Below are 22,150 nucleotides of genomic sequence, written 5' to 3' on the forward strand. Positions count from 1 at the left end.
TGAAACTTTACTTGCATTGGTGGGAGGAGGGTTGGGTGACACTTGGAGGTAGATTATTGTCATATTTTATAATGTCATGGGGACAAGTTTGAAAAAGTTTTGACAGATGGTGTCTGAATCTTGATGTGATGTTTGGTAACACCTCTAATGTGAGACCAACTCGTTGATCATGGCTTAGATTTGACGGATTCATTTTGGAGGGAAAAGATATGTAACTCAGGGTGTTAATAATAATAGAACTTGAGTTTTTCCTAGTAGAATTCCAGTATGCTATGTGCATCTTTATTCCTGCCTGAAAATTACCACCTCCTCTTTTTGTTGGTTGATCTGTCTGAGATGGTAATTGGGGAAAGGAGTTTAGTATGAAATGAGATGCAAGGGAAGTAAAAAGTCTATATCTTTGTGTGACAGTGAGCAATTCATTTAATTTGGTTGGGAAAAGTCTGTCACAGAAGATTGTATTCTGTCTACTAGGTGAAAGAGAGTAAGATAGAGCCAGAGTGCATTTTTAAAGCCAGAACAGGATGAAGTGCATTTGAACTTGAATGAGTATAAAGGTTGTGTGTCTAGGAGGGGTCAGAAATGTCTAGTATATCTGTGACTTTGGCTACTGACAATCCGTGGAAATGAGTTAACCTTATAAATAATGCAAAGTGTTTTGCTTACCATTTTCTCAAAATATTTATAAGTTGATCAACTATTTATTGAACACTGTGGTAGGCAGAATAATGCCCAGCTACTAATACCAGGAAACTCAGTGTCTTACCTCACATGGCAAAAGAGACTCTGCAGATGTTCTAAATTAAGGATCTTGAGAAGGGGAGATTATCCTGGATTATCTGGATGTGCCCAGTATAATCACAGAGGTCCTTATAAATGAAAGAGGGAGGTAGGAGAGTCAGACTTAGAAGGAAATGTGATGATGGAAGCAGAATCAAAGTGATAAGATGTGAGCAAGACTCAACCAGCCATTGCTGCTTTGAAGATGGAAGGTGGCCACGAGCCAAAGAATGAGAAGCTGGAAAGATGGCAAAGAGATTGATTCTCCCCAGAGCCTCTAGAAAGGAATGTACCTCTGCCCTCCCCATCAATTTTAGTCCTAACCTCCAGAACGCTAAGGTAACGAATGTGTATTGTTCTGAGATGCTCCGTGTGGGGTAATTTGTTACAGCAGCAATGAGAAACAAATACAGGTGTCTCCTAGTCCTCAGAAGCGTCTCAGACACACACAGCACAGCAGAGAAGAGAGAAGAGAACCCCTGCCCCTGTGAGTGAGGCTCACAGGTCCAACGTGACCATTTTATGTTGCCTGTGAAAAAGGGAGGCCTGGTAGAATTAACATGATTTTGTCAGAAAATCGTTCTCAGTTACCAGTCCGTGGATCTTTACATAGCAATATCTGTATCCTGTGACTGGGAAGAAGCCAATCCCATCCTGCTTCTCCCACCCAAGTTTTGTGTATTTCCCCAAAGACTCCTGTCCTCTGACCAGCACAATGCATTTAACCCCAGTCTGACCTTTTATTTGGGAAGGACCTTCTATAGACTATAAGCTCTGCTTTTGCATCCTGAAGAGCTGAGACATCTAAGCCATGAAATGGAAAGGAGGTGATCTATTCTCTAGGGCAACGGTTGTTGACCTAAATGAGGAAAGTACATCCCAAAGGAGTTGAATGACACAGTCTGTGACTGCACAGACTCAGCCAGGACTTGAGTTCCTGATCCCCTTTTCAGTCTTGGCCCATTTTCCTTGATCCTTATGATCAAACTCTAGGGTGCCTTGATCCAACTGCTTTTTTAGAATCTGAACTAAGAATCTAATCTATTTCACTAACCTCCTGGCCCACGGTGTGGATTACAGGAGGAGACTCACATGGAAAGAAATCCTTTAGAAGTGAAAGGAGCGATGTTAGCTCTCTTGCTCTAGGATTTGGCGGGTCTCACTGTTGGTGTCATGTTCAAGTGTGGGACTTGATTTAATAGAGACGGCCAACAACTGTGGATCTAATCAAATGGGGCCAGAAGCACGTAACTTCCAGTGTAAGAAGCCTTCTCAGGTTTTGGAGCGGTGCGACAGGGATAAGGCGAGAAGCATTCAAAGGGAGCTGGAAAATCAGGCTTAGAAATCTTGTTTTTCAGGTCTGTTATAGTCACTTTGTGAAGTACTGCAGACAATTCATTGTAATTTATCACACTGATATTCTTAGATTGGATGAAGCCCAAATACAACGAGTTCGATGCAGATTAAATTACTTCTTACTTAAAAAGGAGGGTGGTCTCACCAGGGCAGGATGGAGTTCATTAGCAGCCTGAGAAGCTTTCCTTAACTCTTCATTATCTGGTTTCATATTGTTCCTGCTTCCCCAGGACCGTGGGGCACCTCTCCTTATTCGGCTCTTAGAAAAGTACAGTGGGTACCTTGTGATCTCTGAGCCACCAGTCATTAAGGTAAAATACTCACTGTCACATGTCTGTAAGCAAAAGTCAGATTACCATGAAAACTGCTCCTATTCATTACATAAAATCTTTTTTTTTTTTTCCTTTTTAGGGAAAAGGAGAAAAAAATATTGTCCTTCTGTGTATTTTTTTTTGTCCTTGTGTATTTTTATTTACACACTCCATTGTGGTTATTGACTGATGTACACATTGAGTGTACTCTGACATATGTGTTCAAGAAGTATGATCACATTTCTTTTAGCTAGCCAGCACTGTCACCCACAGAACTGAGTGAAGGACAAGGTTCAGACAGAATTCTATTGACTATTTGAATATGCCTCTTGTTTCTTTTTCCAGAACTGAGAACTTCAAACTCCATGTAAATGGCCTTTAATTTGTGCATTCTAAGTCTTGTGAAATAGGGTTTTTGCCTGAGGGACAAAAAAGACAAAAATCTCTGAAGTGCTATAAATTTAATCATTTGATCCCAAAGGAATTTTTATTCATACATTTTTGTTTGTCTCTGAGTTTGTTTATTATTTGTGCTTCTTTGCAAAACTAGCTCAGGTTGAACAGTTGGGAATTTGATATTCATTTATCCATTAGTCTTCTAAGTATACATAAATGTTATGTTAAGAGGATTTATCTCCACTTAGAAATGAACTACCAGGACAGATTTCTGTCCCTTTCCACACTACTCACTCTCAATCTTTGGGTCTCTTGTTAAACATCAAAGAATCTTCGGTGGAAAAGGCATTGGTGTAGAATGTGGGGGATGGGTGAGATTTGGGATTGGATGACAATCACAAAAATTCAGTTTACCCTTGTCTCTTGCATTGATCTTTTAGCAAGCACTTAAACTGAGGGTTTTTTTTGTCCTTTTCAGTACTTCAAAGTAGCAGTTTATCAGTAGAACCAACAAGCTAGACACAGTCCTAAGAGGTCATCTGGTTCATCTCCGTGCCTTAGGCATAGGCATATCTAAGTAATTCCAGGCAGATAAAAAGAGACAAAGAAGCTTCTTGGCTGTAGAACCTCATTTCCCATTTGCTCCCCTGAGATCTATACTCACCATCTAGTTTTAATGTGAGAAAGCACATCTTCCTGCCAAATTCTTTTACTTTCTTGCTAAATTTAGAATAATCCTACTGATTTCATGCACCATCACCGTTGGCAAAAAAGCACCATAGTAACTCAAAGAACTCATGTCATGCCTGCACGGAGTGGAACACTTTAGGTTTTTATTTTTCTTTTCTTTAACAGTCCCCCTATAATTTCTAACCTAAGTGGCTTGGTAATGATCTAATGCAGGAGGTCCCATGACTCTTTGGGTGGAGTCCCCAAATATAGATTTATTTTATCAGCAGGGGGTTGTCAGCTGACACATGGAGACTGCCTTTTCGTCCTCATTTTTGGACCTCCTCTAGCACAAAACCTGAACCCTACAAATTCAGAAAGAAATGGCCCACAAAGCACGACACAGATTTATTATGCAATTGTTTTTACACCTTCTTGCCAATACAGTCCTTAGAGGAGGAAATGGCAACCCACTCCAGTATTCTTGCCTGGAGAATCCCATGGACAGAGGAGCCTGGTGGGCTGCAGTCCATGGGGTCACAAAGAGTTGGACACGACTGAGCATGCATGTACCTTCTATGTGTGCACACACATTTTTCTCTACTCAGCCAATAGTTCTGAATCTGATTGGCCTGTTTATTTGTTTGGAAAAAAAAAGGTTGCTAACTGAATTCTGTTGAATTTTATAACTGAAAGCCACTATTGTCTTTTTTTATATAGCCGAGGAAGAATTCATAGACTAAGAAGCTCTTTTTAAATTTTTTTTTACGTGACTTACTCTATCAAGGAGGGAGTAGGGGGCAAGGAGTGAGGGGGAGCCACCCATATTCCTGAATGCTGTTTGCCCCCTTTGAAAGGATTTAGTGCTTTTCTAATAGAAAATAAATTTAATTTGTGGCTACACTCTTAAGTAAGATGGTTTGATGGTAAAAAGTGGAGCAGTCCCAGCCCTGGATTTAGAGGAGTCATGTGGCTGAATCCCTTAGCGTCACTTTCATGTGGTTGGATGAACCATTCTCAGAAACCCTAAGCATTTTTGGAGATGCTAAACTGGAGACATTCACAATTCTTCCCTCCCTTTTTGCAATTAATCCTTCATGTTTTAACAAGCACTGAAGCTAATGCTGCCTACACTCTTTTCCTGTCAAATTGGAACTCGTTTTCTTCTCTCTCGAATAATCTGTTCTCTCTGGTTCATACTCATATAAATCAAAGGGGTAGATGTCAACACATGCCATATCCAAATATCAATTTCCTTTTTTTAATTAGGCAGGATTTAGACATTTGATTTGAAGAAAGCTCCTGCTTTTTAACTTATAAAACAACCCGTATATTCACTTCTTCCTATTTTCTTTTGTCCCTTTTATAAAGCAAAATTGTGCTTTCAGCCTGCACCACACCCCTATTCTAGTTTAGGCAGAGCAACCTGGGTTTCATATTTCCCAAAAAGGAGGCCCTGAATGGTTAGTAAATGATGGAAAGTCTAGACTGAAGAAGCTTCTTTGACCTGAACACGTTTCATTGAGCATTATTGTCAGAGATAATGGCCTAGCCTCACCTTGCTTTATTCACGGTAAAGGTTTGGAATAACCAAATTTATAAAAATTGAATGTGAGTGTGGGAATGTTATAAACCCCTTTCGCCAAATGATCTCAAATTATTGGATTTTGTTGTTGTTGTTCAGATGTTTCCTAAGACCAAGAACATCTATGTCTAGGGCTAATTACAAGGAAAAAATCAAACCCATATTGATGGGCATGCTAGGGAAATACCTGATTGCCAGTACTCCTCAAAAAAGTTAAGCTTATCAAAAACAAGTCCCACAGACTTAGAAAATGAACTTACAGTTGCTGGGGGGAAAGGACAGGTAGGAAGTTTGGTATAGCACATGGAACTCTGCTCAGTGTTATGTGGCAGCCTAGATGGGTGTGGGATTTGGGGAGGAATAGATACATGTACACGTGTGGCTGAGTCCCTTCACTGTTCACCTCAAACTGTCACAGCATTCTTAATCTGCTACGCTGCTGCTGCTAAGTCGCTTCAGTCGTGTCCGACTCTGTGCAACCCCATAGACGGCAGCCCACCAGGCTCCCCCGTCCCTGGGATTCTCCAGGCAAGAACACTGGAGTGGGTATACCTCAATACAAAATTTAAAAGTTCAAAAAAAAACAACAAAACAAGGGAAGTCTGAGAAACTGCCCCAGCCTAAAGATAGCTAAGGAGGCATGAATCTAAATGTAATGTGGTGTCCTGAATGGGACTCTGGAACAAGGAAAGGACATTGGGTAAAAATGAAAAACTTATGGATAAAGTTTGGCCTTCAGTGAAGTGAAGTGAAAGTCGTTCAGTTGTGTCCAACTCTTTGCGACCCCATGGGTTGTCCCTGGAATTCTCCAGGCCAGAATACTAGAGTGGGTTGCCTTTCTCTTCTCCATGGGATCTTCCCAACCCAGAATCGAACCCAGGTCTCCTGGCCTTCAGTAATACTGTTCAAATATTGGTTCGAAGACCCTGATGCTGGGAAAGGTTGAGGGCAGGAGGAGAAGGGGATGACAGAGATGAGATGGTTCCATGGCATCGTGACTCAAGGGACATGAGTTTGAACAAACTGTGGGAGATGGGGAAGGACAGGGAAGCCTGGCATGCTCCAGTCCATGGGGTCACAGAGAGACAGGACTGAGTGACTGAACACAACAAATCAGTTCATTAGTTGTGACAAATGTACTCATACTAATGTAGCGATAGGGAAGAGGTTAACACTGGGGAAAACAGCATGTGAGGTACCTGGGAACTGTACCATCTTTAGAACGTCTCTGCAAATCTAAAACTATTATAAAAACTTTATTAAAAATTAAGAATAATCATTTTTGTGCTCATTTCTCTGTAGAACTCTTAACTGGCTGTGAGGATTGACGAAAGAGTGAGAAACAGTACCTTTTACAAAGTTTCTGTGGGAAACAAACTGCTTTTAAGAACAAGGAAGTAGAAATTTCCTAGTTGCTCTGTGATGTGACACATAGGTTATATCTAGTTTGGCTCCTGGCACCGGGAAGATTTCCAATGCCCCTGTGTGGTTCAGTCTGAAGCAGTTACTTTCTAAGAGCAGCTTTGTATTTTAAAGAGCTTGTTACCAAGACTGTCCATCTTATGGTTGGGTAACTTTTAGCTGGAATGCACACGCACACAAATTGTGTGGGTGGCGAGGCTCATTTTCACCTTGAATTTTTGGTACGTTTCTTGGTTTAAAAATAAAATTTTTTTTTATTGAAGTATAGTTGATTTACAATGTTTAAATGCTGCTCTACAGCAAAGTGACTTATTTATACATATATGTTCTTTTTCGTTATGGTTTGTCACAAGGTACTGAATATAGTTCCCTGTGCTATACAATAGGACCTTCTTGTTTATCCATCCTATATATAATAGTCTGCCTACTATTAGTCCCAACCTCCCAGTCCTTGCCTCTCCCAACCCCCTTGGCAACCTCTGTAAGTCTTTTCATTTCATGGATATGTTCATTTGTGTCATATTTTAGATTCCACATATAAGTGATATCGTATGGTATTTGTCCTTCTTTATCTGACTTCCTATGATCATCTCTAGGTCCGTCCATGTGGCTGCAAATATCATTATTCTTTTAAATGGCTGAGTGATACTCCATTGCGTATGGATATAGATAGAGATGTGTATATCTATATATGTGCATGCCACATCTTCTTTATCCATTCATCTGTAATGGACATTTAGGTTGTTTCGTTTTTCTATTGTAAATAGTGCTGCTCTGAATCCATGAGTGCATGCGTCTTTTCAAATTACAGTTTTGTCTCAATATATCCCCAGGAGTGGGATTGCTGGATCATATGGCAACCCTACGTTTGGGTTTTTTGAGGAACTTCCATACTGTTCTCCATAATGGCTGTACCAATTTACATTCCTACCAGCAGTGTGAGAGGGTTCTCTTTTCTCCACACTCTCACCAGCATTTATTATTTGTAGAGTTTTAATATGGTGTGTATCTTGCAGTTTAACACTCTTTAAGGACTCCAGTTATAGGTAAGGCTGGAATATACCTCAAAATTTTCACTGAGCATTGTTTTTGAACTTCTTCCTTAACACAGGCCACCCTTTTATTTCTCTTTTTTTAATTTTATTAAGTGAAAGATTCCTTTAAATCTACAGTGCTAAAAAAACAACTATAGTGCTTCACAATTTTTAGAAGTTTCACACAGATGATTACGTAAGTTTCCCATAATAACCCTCTTTTCCCCTACCTATTTATTACCCTCTCTCCACTGGTAACCATCTGTTCTCTGTATCTATGAGTCTGCTGCTTTTTTGTTTTATTCACTAGTTTGTTGTATTTTTTAGATTCGACATGTAAGTGATACAGTATTTGCCTTTCTCTGACTTATTTTCACTTAGCATAATCCTTATCTTTCATTTCTGAAAGGTGACCAGTTTACCCAAGATGATCCCATTTCCTAATGAACTTCGCGTTTAAACAATGTATGCATGTTTCATATTTCTCGAGTTCAGAAGAATTTTCTCCGGGTTCCTGCATCTGTGTCTCTGAGTAGGAAGTCTCTTTTGTTCATTACAGCACTTGGGGGCACTCTCCCCTTTTCACAAGAGCTAATAAGAGTTCACATAATTATGTAGGGGGGTAGACACTCATTTAAGAATCACTGGCTGTACTGAAATGGCATTTTTTATTTGGCTGCACACATTGTGCGGTCAGTCGCTCAGTCGTGTCCAACTCTTCGCGACCCCATGGACTGTAGCCCGCCAGGCTCCTCTGTCCGTGGGATTCTTCAGGCAAGAATACTGGAGTGGGTAGCCACTCCTTTCTCCAGGGGATCTTCCCCACCCAGGGATGGAACCCACCTCTCTTGTGTCTCCTGCACTGGCAAATGAAGTCTTTAGCACTGGCGCCACCTGCATGGTGGCAAGGAGAAAGCAAAGCATTTCTTCCCAAAGCCATGACGGTGAGTGCAGAACCTGTCATTAGTGACCCCGTTGGTTTCCAGCTGCTAGCTGACTCCCATGAAATGATTAATTGGTCTCGGTCAACTCTCAGCAGGAAGGAACCAGCTCATGGTAGAGATCACCACCATTGGTGCTAATTAGTTCTGTTGTCACCTGTCAAAACTGGTAGCCTAGGAGTTGTTGAGTCAGCTGGTCAATTCCTACGGTGGAACTAGAAGTCAAACTGGAAAGGAGTTGGAGGCTCCATACCAGAGTCATTGTAGCAGTGAGGGAGCCCCAAAGCCCTCTCTGCCCTGTTAGGATGCGTGAGGTGTTCTCTGATCATGAGAACACATGAAGTCAGAAGCGTGAAGTCAGAAGGCGGAAGATTGTGCATCCCAAAGAGAAAATGCACCTGCATTCAACTGATGCAAGGTTTCACAGTATGTTGACTTCTAAATCAGCCAAACCATAGTACAAATTTGGGCTGTGCAACTTACCCAGTTGCAAATGCAACTTACATTTGATCTTAAGCCAAGACTTGACTTGCCTGAGTCAGCATTTTCTAATTTGGAAAAAAAAAAAATGGCAAAATTGCCCGTCTAATAAGACTGATATAGAGATGTATACGGCATGTTTGGCACTTAGTAGATGCTCAAAAAATTTGGAATACCCCTTCAAGTAAATAATCATGAATCATGTAATCCAACGTGGCAGTGATAATGTTCATTGTTGATATCGTTTAGTTGCTAAGTTGTGCCCGACTCTCTGTGACCCCATGGACTATAGCCCACCAGGCTCCTCTTCCATAGGATTTCCCAGGCAGTAATACTGGAGTGGCTGCCATTTCCTTCTCTGGGGATCTTCCAGATCCAGAGATCAAACCCACATCTCTTATGTCTCCTGCATTAGCAGGCATATTCTTTACTGCTGAGCACCAGGGAAGCCTAATAGTGTTCATTAGCTGCACCCCCCCAATAATAAACAAGAAAATCCTTGGGTGTTCAGTGTCAGCTTGGAGCATGATGCTAAAAGGAACCTGGTACCTAAACCTTCACTATCCCTCTCACTGATCACTTTCTAAGAGCCTCCTTAGAAGGGAAGGGGAAGAAAAGAGAGAGGAAAACACTAGCAAGTCAAATGGAAGGAAATTGAGCAATGACACTTTGGCAGAGGAACTTTTATTGTATCATATGTGTCTTGGTTGGTCAGGTTATGCAAATAGGTGTACGACCCCATGACTGGAAACATTCCAGGCATGGCCTACATCGATGCAGCAGGAGATTTCATCCCACAGTGACTTTCGGCCCTACTCGACTAATTCATTGCTTTCAGGTTTTCCAAATTTCTCAGTGATGGAAAGAACAGACCTCCCAGCCTCTTCAGTTTCTGATCCAGTAGATCCAGCCTGGGACCCTGAAACCTGTGCTTTTAATTAACTCTCTAAATACTTATGTTAAGATAAGTTCAAGAACCGTTGATTTAAAACAGTACTGTTCACTTTACTGCACATAGGGATTTCCTGTGGAATTTTAAAAAATCTTGATGCCTGGGTCTTACCCCCAGAAATTCTGAATGGCTTGGTATCGTATGTGACTTGAGCACTGGGGAATTTTAAAAAGGTCCTCAGGTGATGCTAAGGTACAGGCAAGTTTGGAGTAACACCAACTTAGAAAACAGCTTGAGGGGTCCGTGCACCTGCAAATGATGAATAACAATAATCAGATGTGAAGTCACATGACAAGTAAGTCCTAGCTCAATTCAAAGTGTGAAATACAGTGACATTTTAAAAAAAAAAATCCTATTTCAGCAAACTTGCTGGAAGCAGTGTGAAAATCATCCCATTGCCCTAGATTGTGTTCAGAAATTCTTGCACTGAAGGGACTGCTAAGTTTGATTTAGAGCCTGAATTCTCCTAAATCGGCAGGGCTTGCAATGTAGTGTGCATGAGTAATAACGTGGCGTGAGTCCAGTCTTGGGGCTTAATCATCTGCTTTCGTGTCAACAAATGGCTACAGGTATATATGACTTAGAGGATTAAATCCAGCAACCCACTGGAATAGATCCTGATCCTGGGAAGGATTGAAGGCATGAGAAGAGGGCGCTAGAGAATAAGATGGTTAGATAGCATCACTGACTCAATGGACATGAGTTTGAGCAAACCCAGGGAGGCTTTGCTCAAATGAAGGACAGGGAATGAAGGACAGGGAAGGCTGGTGTGCTGTAGACCATGGGGTCACAAAGAGTTGGACATGACTTAGTGACTGAACACACAAACATGATCCAGCAATTCCACTTACATGTATATACCCAAAGGAATTGAAAGCAGTGTCTTGAAAAGATATTTGTACACCCATATTTATAGTACCATTTTTCACAATAGCCAAAAAAGTGGAAGCTACCCAAGTATCTATTGACAGATGAATGGAAAACCAAAGTGTGCTATTTGCATATAATGGAACATTATTCAGACTTAAAAAGGAAAGCAATTTTGATATATGCCACAGTGTGGATGCACTAATACCTGTAATGTTATGTGGGTGTAATAACACCTTTAGGGCATATGCTAAGTGAAATAAACTAATCACAAAAAGACAAATACCTATATGATTCCATTTATATGAGATTCCTAGAATAGATTCATAGAAAGTAGAATCCTGATTGCAAAGGACTGAGAGAAGGGTGGGAATGGGAAACTCATGTTTAATAGACAGGGAGTTTGCGTTTGGGAAGATGAAAATATTCTGGCAATGGATGATGGTGATGGCTACATGACAATGTGAATGTATTTAATGTCCCTGAATGATATACTTTAAAATGGTTAATAATTTTATGGTATGAATATTTCACCACAATTTTTTAAAACTAAATAATTTTCCACTGTGCAAAAAAAAAATTACTGCTTAGAGGATGTACATGACTAATAGATACCAGGGCAGGAATTCAGCTCTGGAGACCCCGAGTGTGTCAACCCTCCCTTTCCACCTCCAGGACCTCTCTGGGAGTAGAAACTGAAGAAGCTCTTCACAGGGAAGAAAAGAGAATGATTATTTGAGGAAAGAGTGGTCAAAATAGTCCAGACAGTTGTCCTGAAGATAAGAAATAAGGTTGTTAAAGTTCACGAGATTGGAACCATGTCAGCACACCACCTTTTTCGTTGTTGTTGGAAGGGTTTTAATTATGGATTCAATTTTATTTCTTAATTTTTATTTCAGTATCAATAAGCTTAAGAGGAATTATGAATTGCAGACAAATGTAGTCAAATATATTGCAATTTTAATTTGCTAGCCCTGTCTATTCTCAACAAAGGAAGTATACATGTGATACCCTGAAAATGTGTTTCCTAATTAAACATTTATTATGTTTAAATAGTAAAAAAAAAAAAAAAAAATTAAAATATAGTCAATTTACAGTGTTCTTCCAACCTCAGCTGTATAGCAGAGTGACTCAGTTTTACACATATATACATTCTCCTTAAAGTATTCTTTTCTGTTGTGGTTTGTACCAGGATATTGAGTATAGTTCCTTGTGCTATACAGTAGGACCTTGTTGTTTATCCATTCTAAATGTAATGGTTTACCAACTCCAGACTCCCAGCTCATCCCCCCCACCCCCAGTCTGTTCTCCGTGACTTTGTTTCTGTTTGGTAGATGGGTTCATTTGTGCCATATTGTAGATTCCACATATAAGTGATTTTTTAAAAATTTCTAATTAAAATTTTAAATTAAAATTATTTAAAAGTGAGATGTAATTCATGCAACATAAAATTCACCATTGTACAGTATAAAATTCAATGTTGTATATTCAGAGTTGCGTAAGCATCACTACTGTCTAACTCCAGAATATTTTTATCACTCCCCGCCCAAAATACACCCAGACCCGTTAGTAGTCATTCCCCATTCTCCCCTCATCCCCATTTCAAAACAGACACTAAGCTACCTTCTGCCTCTATGGATTTGCCTATTCTGGACATTTCATATAAAAGAATCATACAATATGACCTTTGGTGACTTCTTTCACTTAGCGCCTTTTCAAGGTTCATCCATGTTATACCATGTATCAGTACTTCCTTCATTTTTATTGAATGATATCGTGTTGTATGGATTCACCACATGTTGTTTATATATTTCTCAATTGGTGGACTTTTGGGTTGTTTCACTTTTTGGCTATTATTGATAATGCTGCGATGAACATTTGTATACAATTCGAGTACTTACATGTTTTCAGTTATCTTGGGTGTAAACCTAGGAGTGGAATTGCTGGGTCAGATGTTAACTCTATGTTTATTGGTTTCAGGAACTGCCAAACTGTTTTCCAAACTGTTTCCCTCATTTTACATTCCTACCAGCATTGTCTGAGTGTTGCAGTTTCTCCATAGCCTCACCAAGAGTTAGCATTTTCCTTTTTTTGTTTTTTCCCCCTAGATTTACTGAGGTATATTTGACATGTAAACATTTAGAAATTATAGCTATCCTAGTGGGTGTGAAGTGGCATCTCACTGTGGTTTGCACACTCACTTTTGTGTACTCAGCACACAGCCTAGGTGTAGGCACACACAATACTGAGAGGCACGAAAATTCCAAGGGATTCGAAGAAAAGTCATTGCAATATTGTTTTTATTCAGTCATTCAGTTGTGTCCAGCTCCTTGTGATCCCATGGACCGCAGCACGCCAGCCTTCCTTATCCTTCACTGTCTCCTAGAATTTGCTCAGATTTACGTTCATTGAGTCAGTGGTGCTGTCCAACCATCTCATCCTCTGTTGCCCGCTTCTCCTCCTGCCCTTAATCTTTTCCAACATCAGGGTCTTTTCCAGTGAATCAGCTCTTCACACTAGGTAGCCAAAGTAATGGAGCTTAAGCATCAGTCCTTCCAATGAATATTCAGGTTTGATTTCCGTTAGGATTGATTGGAATGAGTGATTTCTAATCTCCTAGAAATCAGATTTTAGAACCAACTGCTTTTCTTTCTTAAAAAAATACAAACGGAGTCAGGAAGTAGCAAGCAAGCTAATTCAACTTTTGCTCCCGGACAGCCCATTACTAATGGGGTGATCACTTTCAGTAGGTCGTTCCTTTTAGAGTTGAGAAGAATGGCGTGTGCACTATAGGATAGCAACTTAGGCATAGGAAAAGAGAGCTCTGAAGGAAGAAAGACCCTTTCCCTTCATCTCAAAGTTAAATGCCCAACTCATGACTCATGTTTTGGTTTTTCCACCTTCACACCTTCTCCATTGTCAGATGCCCAGTGCTGCATGATTGCCTAGAAGAGGTGTTTTCAACAGCAGTGATCTCCGATTACATTTGTTTCCATTAACAAGAGAAATATCTTTGAGGGTTTCTTAGGTACTTTCAGAAATATATACTAGCTCATGAGTAGCCAGAAACATCTGATCTGTCTGCCTCACAAACCTCTGACAGCTAAGCATTTGCTTTTAGGCGAGTAAAATGTCAGCCGCCATTAAACAGCATATGGCAACAATATGGCCATTCCCTCTCTGGGACCAGCTTCTCCCCAGAAGAGATGGTACTTGAAATAAGAGATGCTTTTCAATACAGGGCCCCTGTCCCTCCTGCCCGGGCACAGTAGCTGGGGGGTGGGCAGGGCGCTACACGTGAAAGGACCCAGGCCACCAGATCACATGTGAGGCCGTGGGGCCCACCACCCAACCAGTGGTGACCAAAGGCTGTTTGCACTGGGCATCTGGGTCTGCGGTTAAGGGAAAGTACCATCCTTAAGCTGGCCTGGATTAACTCTATGAAATAGGAAACAGCGCCCGCAGCCACTCAGGGGCTGGGGCCGACTGGAATTGAATGCACTTGGTATGCAGTGAGAAGAGGGGGATGTGGTGAGTGGAGACCCTACCACACTCCTCTCTGGGGGTTCCCTTGGCAAATGGGGTAAAATAGGCTGCTTTGTCTCGAAACAGAAGACGAGGGTGTGGAACCCTGCTGGAGTGGGTCAGCTCATGTGCAAGTGGCCATGTGAATACGAAGAGGGCTGCCTTTGCACCAGGCGGCCTGTGCAAGATTAGAAAATAAACAGGTTCCCCAGGAGCCTCTGGGCAACCACGTCTGTGGAGTACACCAGAAATGGTCCATAGTGATAGCCTGACCCTCAGAACATAGTCTTAAAATCTTGTTTGTCTTGGTTTGGGGGAACTGTGGCATGTAAATACTCAAAATGAGATGCTTAACCTGTTGGAAATAGTGGTTCTTTGTGTAATGATGTCTCTATGTTACTTGTATTGGAATATAGTCAGTCAGGCTCACCAGTTTTACATGAAGCTTTTAAGATGTGCATGTGTGCATGCTAAGTTGCTTTGGTCGTGTCCAATTCTTTGTGACCCCATGGACTGTAGCCTGCCAGGCTCCTCTGCCCATGGGGATTCTCCAGGCAAGAGTACTGGAATGGGTTGCCATGCCCTCCTCCAGGGATCTTGCTGACCCAGGGATTGAACCCGTGACTTTTAATTTCTCCTGCATTGGTAAGCAGATTCTTTGCCACTAGCTTTACCACTAGCACTAACTTTACCACCTAGGAGCTAATATAAGCTTTTAATTTGACCATCAAATTATCCACACCAGTGAAATTACTAGCCTTGTAAAAAAAAAGAATTCAACAGCAGTGTTGGAAAAACTTTTGTTAGATGGTTAGCAATTGTCCCCAAATTGGCATCATCTTTATCATTATTTTTCCGCTTATGTAAACTACTTGATTTGAATGTTTAAAGGCTGTGTGTTATTTCTTAAAATAATTCCAAGGCTCTAATATTTTAAAGAATAAAATGAAATAAGTAAAAAGTTAAAGACTACAAAAATATCTATATAGACATGTATGCTTATAGAGCCAAGAATACCAAGGTTAGGGAAGCTTCTTGTTTCCAATGTTTGTCGAAATTGTATTAATCATATAGTGCTTTATTATGACACTGAATAAGTGAATGAATACACATTTTAAATGCCTAGGAAAGTGATGAAATTTTTAAAATAGCATTATGTTATTAATGTTTTTCATAGACTATGTCTTCAGGAAATGTACTGTTAAAAATGAGAACAACAAAAAGTCACGTGTTTTAGTAGTGTCAATCACTTTTTCTGGAATGCTTTTTAACTCTTTACCCAGTAGATGTCACTGACAGGATGATATCATCCTTTGCTCTTTATGCTGACAGTCAATAAATTGCCTGACAGTTGGCAACTAGCTGTATGAACAACACAAGGTTGCAGGCATTTTTCTAAGACACTGTTTAGGGTTTAATGCAGACTTTCCAAATTAGAAGAGGAGCTGTCTCTATCAGGGCTGTAACTGGGGGACTGTTTTCCCCTGTTCCTAAAGGAACCTAAACATTTGGATGAAAAATTAAAAATTCAGTCAATCAACCAAATGTTTTCTGCCATTATGTCAAACATCAGGCTACTTTGAAACATCTCAAGAAATGACTGAATTCTAAACTCTACATCCAGATAATTGTGATCATACTCCCTTAGAGTTTCCATATGAATGTCAAACGTGGCACACCCTGGAGATCTCCTTTTAGCATTTATACATAATCTGTAATGGGCCTTCCTGGTGGCTCAGTGGTAAAGAACCCGCCTGCCAACGCAGGAGATATGGGTTCAATCCCTGGGTCATCCTTTGCTTTTTATGCTGACAGTCAATAAATTTAGGAAGATCCTTGGGGAAGGAAATGACACTATACTCCAGTATTCTTGCCTGGGAAATCCAACAGACAGAGAGGATCCTGGCGGACTATTGTCCAAGGGGTCGCAAAAGAGTTGGACACAATTGAGCAACTAAGCAACAACAACATAGTCTATAATGCATAGAATATTTTTCATAATTAACATACTAAGCTTAAAAATTAAGTGAAATTGATGAATCACATAACTACGCCATCATTTCTAATCTTCCAAATAAAAAATGAAAAGTAGGTCTACTCATTTTTCCTCATGGAGGTATTGTAAAGATTCAGTTCCATTCAGTTGCTCACTCGTGTCTGACTCTTTGCCACCCCATGAACCACAGCACGCCAGGCCTCCCTATCCATCACCAACTCCCGGAGTCTATCCAAACTCGTGTCCATTGAGTCGAGCCATCCAACCATCTTATCTTCTGTCATCCCCTTCTCCTCCTGCCCCCAATCCCTCCCAGTACCAGGGTCTTTTCAAATGAGTCAGCTCTTCGCATCTGGTGGCCAAAGTATTGGAGTTTCAGCTTCAGCATCAGTCCTTCCAATGAACACCCAGGACTGATCTTTAGGATGGACTGGTTGGATCTCCTTGCAGTTCATGGGACTCTCAAGAGTCTTCTCCAACACCACAGTTCAAAAGCATCAATTTTTCAGTGCTTAGCTTTCTTTATAGTCCAACTCACATCCATACGTGACTACTGGAAAAACCATAGCCTTGACTAGACGGACCTTTGTTGGCAAAGTAATGTCTCTGCTTTTAAATATGCTGTATAGGTTGGTTATAACTTTCCTTACAAGGGGTAAGCGTCTTTTAATTTCATGGCTGCAGTCACCATCTGATTTTGGAGCCCCCCAGAATAAAGTCAGCCACTGTTTCCACTGTTTCCCCATCTATTTGCCATGAAGTGATGGGACTAGATGCCATGATCATAGTTTTCTGAATGTTGAGCTTTAAGCCAACTTTTTGACTCTCCTCTTTCACTTTCATCAAGAGGCTCTTTAGTTCTTCTTCACTTTCTTTCATAAGGGTGGTGTCATCTGCACATTTGAGGTTATTGATACTTCTCCGGTCAATCTCATGATGTACTCTGCATATAAGTTAAATAAACAGGGTGACAATATACAGCCTTGACGTACTCCTTTTCCTATTTGGAACCAGTCTGTTGTTCCATGTCCAGTTCTAACTGTTGCTTCCTGAGCTGCATACAGGTTTCTCAAGAGGCAGGTCAGGTGGTCTGGTATTCCCATCTCTTTCAGAATTTTCCACAGTTTATTGTGATCCACACAGTCAAAGGCTTTGGCATAGTCAATAAAGCAGAAATAGATGTTTTTCTGGAACTCTCTTGCTTTTTTGATGATCCAGCGGATGTTGGCAATTTGATCTGTGGTTCCTCTACCTTGTCTAAAACCAGCTTGAACATGTGGAAGTTCATGGTTCACATATTGCTGAAGCCTGGCTTGGAGAATTTTGAGCATTACTTTACTAGTATGTGAGATGAGTGCAATTGTGCGGTAGTTTGAGCATTCTTTGGCATTGCCTTTCTTTGGGATTGGAATGAAAATTGATCTTTTCCAGTCCTGTGGCCACTGCTGAGTTGTCCAAATTTGCTGGTCTACTGAGTGCAGCACTTTCACAGCATCATCTTTTAGGATTTGAAATAGCTCAACTGGAATTCCATCACCTCCACTAGCTTTGTTCATAGTGATGCTTTCCAAAGCCCACTTCACATTCCAGGATGTCTGGCTCTAGGTGAGGGTGAGTGATCACACCATCATGACTATCTGGGTCGTGTAGATATTTTTTGTACAGTTCTTCTGTGTATTCTTGCCACCTCTTCTTAATATCTTCTGCTTCTGTTAGGTCCATACCATTTCTGTCCTTTATTGAGCCCATCTTGTAAGGATTGGTTTGCAGCAAAACAAAGTAGACTCTAATGGCAGAACTCTGATGTTCCAAAGTATTGTTATTCCTTTTTTTTTACATTAATTTGACTTATTTTAAAAACTGAAGTATAATGGATTTACAATGTTGTGATTCAGTTATACATGAATATATGTGTGCATTATCAGTCGTGTCTGACTCTTAGTGACCCCATGGACTGTAGCCCACCAGGCTCTTCTGTCCATGGGATTCTCCAGGCAAGAAAACTGGAGTGGGTTGCCATTTCCTACCCCAGGGGATCTTCCTGACCCAAGGATTGAACCCGCATCTCTTTTGTTCCCTGAAGGCAGATTCTTTACCACTGAGCCACCTGGGAAGCCTGCATGTATATTTATTCCTTTCCTATTATTTTCCATTATGATTTATTACAGGATATTGAATATAGTTCCCTGTGCTATAGAGTAGGATTTTGTTGTTTATTTTATATATAGTAATTTGTATTTGCTAATCCCAAACTCCTTATTTATGTCTTCCCCCACCCATTACCCCTCTGATAGCCATAAGTTTGTTTTCTGTGTCTTTGAGTCTGTTTCTGTTTCATAATAATTTGCCTTTTTATCAAATGTAAAGAGTATTCTGAATTGGAGATGGGTGGTTTTTGTGACATTTACAGTTTTTTTGAAATGTGGTTTAATTAGTACTTAGTGAGCACTGTGTGTTGAATGAATGAATGAAGCGTGGACACTAATGAATGGAAAAGTAGGACTTAGAGTTCTCACTGCATTCTGGTTGATCACCAACTATGTATTTCTGTTTTGTGAAAATACCCTTACTGTTTATTTTTCTCTAGTTTAGTCTCTCAACGGACTGCAAGGTTTGGAGCAGTATTTGCTTGGATTTAAGTGAAACATGGAAGCAATCAAGTGGTTTAATTCTGGAGTTTTCAAATTTAATGACATTCCTTTATCTGTATTGATTGGAGCTTTAGTAAATTCAATTGTTGATACCACCTGGATAATTTTAAGTCTTTCTGAAGTTTTAAACAAAATGTCTCCAACATAGCTCAAGCAACATAAGAATTTCATCAATTGAAAACTAAGAATCATTTTGGTGGGATGTGTAAAACAAGAAGCTGACCAGCATTATTTTCTTTTTCTTTAATTCCGTACCATTATTGAGAGTTATTCTTGAACTTTATGAAAACCAGATTGGGGCACAAGCATGTTCTCCATCGACCCGTGTTCAAGAAATTGGAACTGAAAATCATTCAAACTAGGAAAACGTGACATTGAAAAATAGTCTACATTCTTCTACTTCAGAGAATCTGAGACTTTTTTTAAGCCTTGGGCTGATAGCAGATCTGATATGTTTTTAACAGTCAGCTTCCCAGTCAGAAAAAGGTCGTCATTTCTTTTTCAGTCATTTCTTCACTTGACTGGCTTATCTGGTACAACCATTGATCCTCGCTGTCTCTCTCTCCTTTTTTTTTTTTTTTTTGCACAGAAAGCTGTGACTTCTCACTGTTGCCCACAGAAAACGATCCAAACAGTACCTGCCATTCAAGGTTCTCTTGTCTGAGCCCTCGGCCACATTTCCCACTCCCCACATCTTCCCCACAGGCTCCTTCTCAGCCAAACCAGACTGTGCTATTCACCAGCCTTGGTGCCTCTAGTCTTTGCCATTACCCCATCTCTCGGGGATTGCTGTTGCTTTTCCTCTCTACTTGCTGAACATTCCACACTTACATCAAAAGTGATACATTCCCTTTCACTAAGTCTTTCTAACTCTCCCACCCTTTCCACTCCCTTCTTTTTTCCCCAACTCCTAGCTAAAGCAAGCCTTCCTCACCACTCCCATCAAACACACACACACACACGTTCGTTCGTATGATCTATTCACGGCCCATATTGCCTTCAGGACTGCAGCTTGTGTATGCAAGTTATGACCTGCATAAGCATCTCAAACCCAAGGGACAGGTGAGGACAAAAATCCACCTTCCTCTCCACTTGCCAAGGCACGTACCTGCCCGCATGACCACATAGTGCAGAGAATCACCTTTTTTTTTTTTTTAACTTTTTTTTAAAGGCATGGATTAACATGGAGTCACTGACAGCAGTATGTTCATCACACACATGCTTTTTAGTTCCCTTTCCTAGGGCACAGGTTTGTCAAGGGCAGCGACTGCCTTTTCCCATCATGCTGGTACAGTGCCTTCCTTACACATGATCATCTGTTGAATTTAGTTGAAAGGATGAAATGCATTTATTAAAAACAAGCCCTTGTGTGTGTAAATGCAACCGTGTAAAGCAAAACAGGAATCCTTATGGACTTCTCGGCAAATGTGGCACAGCCAAGTTGTCTGATTTTCAAATGTACCATGGCTCTGTCTCAGCGAAGTAATTTCCTATAAAATGTGGTGCCCAGTAGTCTTCTGTGGCACTTTAAAAACCACATTCGTGATGCTATGACAGGCCATGGCAGAGTTAGATGAAAACCCATTTTTGGCTGTTTGTTAAAATAGGCAAAGAATAACATTAAGAATTGTCTGAAGTGGGCAGGATGAAGGTCAGGAGAATACCCATGGGAGTGGAGGGAATTTTGGGGAGGAACCAGTTGGATCAGTCTGAGGTCAGTTCACTTCCTAGAAGTCTACATTAAGCCAAAAAGAAAAAAAAGAACCCCGTCTCAAAGTCCTCAAAGGCTTGCCAATGCGGTACAGTGCTGAGGACATGCCCCCAAAGTAAAGAACTGCTTTGTGAAGACTTCAGTGGGGAATTAATATTCATTCTGATGTCATTGTATTGATAAATGGGAAATTTCCACAAACCAGGCTTTACAGACCACAGAGCAGTGGTGTACATAAGATGGGTCTGATGCCTATTTGATGACATGGCCAGGACTTCAGATTTCAAGCTTCAAGCAGTAAACATCGGTCAAGCTCTCCAGGGAAAGTCTATGTCTGTTACATGCTGTTCTGCTAACTCTGCGCTGAACAGTTGCTTTGTGATTTCCAGGAGGTGCTGAGTTAATGTGACTTGCGGTTTCCTCTTCACAATAAAACAAGCCTCCCCCGACCATTTCACAACGTATCTTTCTCCGCTTTCCCTCCACAGTCCTCCGTGATGTCCGTCTGCTTTGCTCGTTTCCACCCCAACTTGGTGGTTGGGGGGACTTACTCGGGCCAGATCGTCTTGTGGGATAATCGCAGTCACCGGAGGACGCCTGTCCAGCGGACGCCCTTGTCTGCGGCTGCACATACGGTACGTCCAGTTCTCATCACATCCCAGCCAGCCATCCAAGGCCCTGAAGGAGGGCGTAACTGACAGAGGTACTCCTGTCGTAAGTGACTCCAACCTGGAAGTATCTGATTTATACTGATCACATCCCAACTAAAGGAAAGCCAAGTGGAAGGTAGATGGAGGAAGCCCTGGGTTTAGAAGCATCTCTTAGTAATCTACAAGTTTGAACACATAGTGGAGAAGGAGATGGCAACCCACTCTAGTACTCTTGCCTGGAGAATCCCATGGGGTCACAAAGAGTCGGCCACGACTGAGAGACTAACTCTCACTTTTTTAACACACAGAAAGGATCTCTTTGGGGGTCCTCAAAGCAACCAGGGAGGGTAGCTTAAAACTAAAAAAGGGCAGAGAAAGAAACATTGGGAGAGGCCTCTGTGAAATTGTTTTTCCAAAGAAACTCTGCATATGTATGTTATAAGGTGGAAACCCATATTTTCATTTTTTAAAAAGTTATTTACTTTCAATTGAAGGATAATTGCTTTACAATATTGTGTTGGTTTCTGCCACACATCAGCATGAATCAACCACAGGTATACATCTGTCCCCTCCCTCTTGGACCTCCCTCCCACCTCCCACCCCCCACCCCATCCCACCCCTCTAGGTTGGCACAGAGCCCTGGTCCGAGCTCCCCGAGTCATATAGCAGATTCCCACTATCTGTGTTTCACGGGGTAGTGTATATGTTTCCATGCTCCTCTCTCCATATTTTCAAACTGACAGTGACGAGTAAGCATTTTCTCTTCAGAGATGGCATGTGGGACTCTGGCCAACAGGCTGTTTCCATTTGTGATTGAGGGAGTG

At 41.0% G+C, this 22,150-nt stretch overlaps 1 protein-coding gene across 5 annotated transcripts in view; it reads left to right on the plus strand.

Annotated features, from left to right (window-relative positions):
• Window positions 1-22,150, plus strand: part of DYNC1I1 (dynein cytoplasmic 1 intermediate chain 1) — a 370,739-nt gene that overhangs the window by 264,158 nt on the left and 84,431 nt on the right. For all 5 annotated transcript variants that reach the window (XM_043462652.1, XM_043462651.1, XM_043462655.1 and 2 more), the window contains one exon: window positions 21,165-21,311. In XM_043462652.1, coding sequence (XP_043318587.1) covers window positions 21,165-21,311 — 147 coding nt within the window. The remainder of the gene's footprint in view (window positions 1-21,164; window positions 21,312-22,150) is intronic.

Source organism: Cervus canadensis, chromosome 3, assembly GCF_019320065.1.
Source record: "Cervus canadensis isolate Bull #8, Minnesota chromosome 3, ASM1932006v1, whole genome shotgun sequence".
In the NCBI taxonomy this organism is placed as follows: domain Eukaryota; kingdom Metazoa; phylum Chordata; class Mammalia; order Artiodactyla; family Cervidae; genus Cervus; species Cervus canadensis.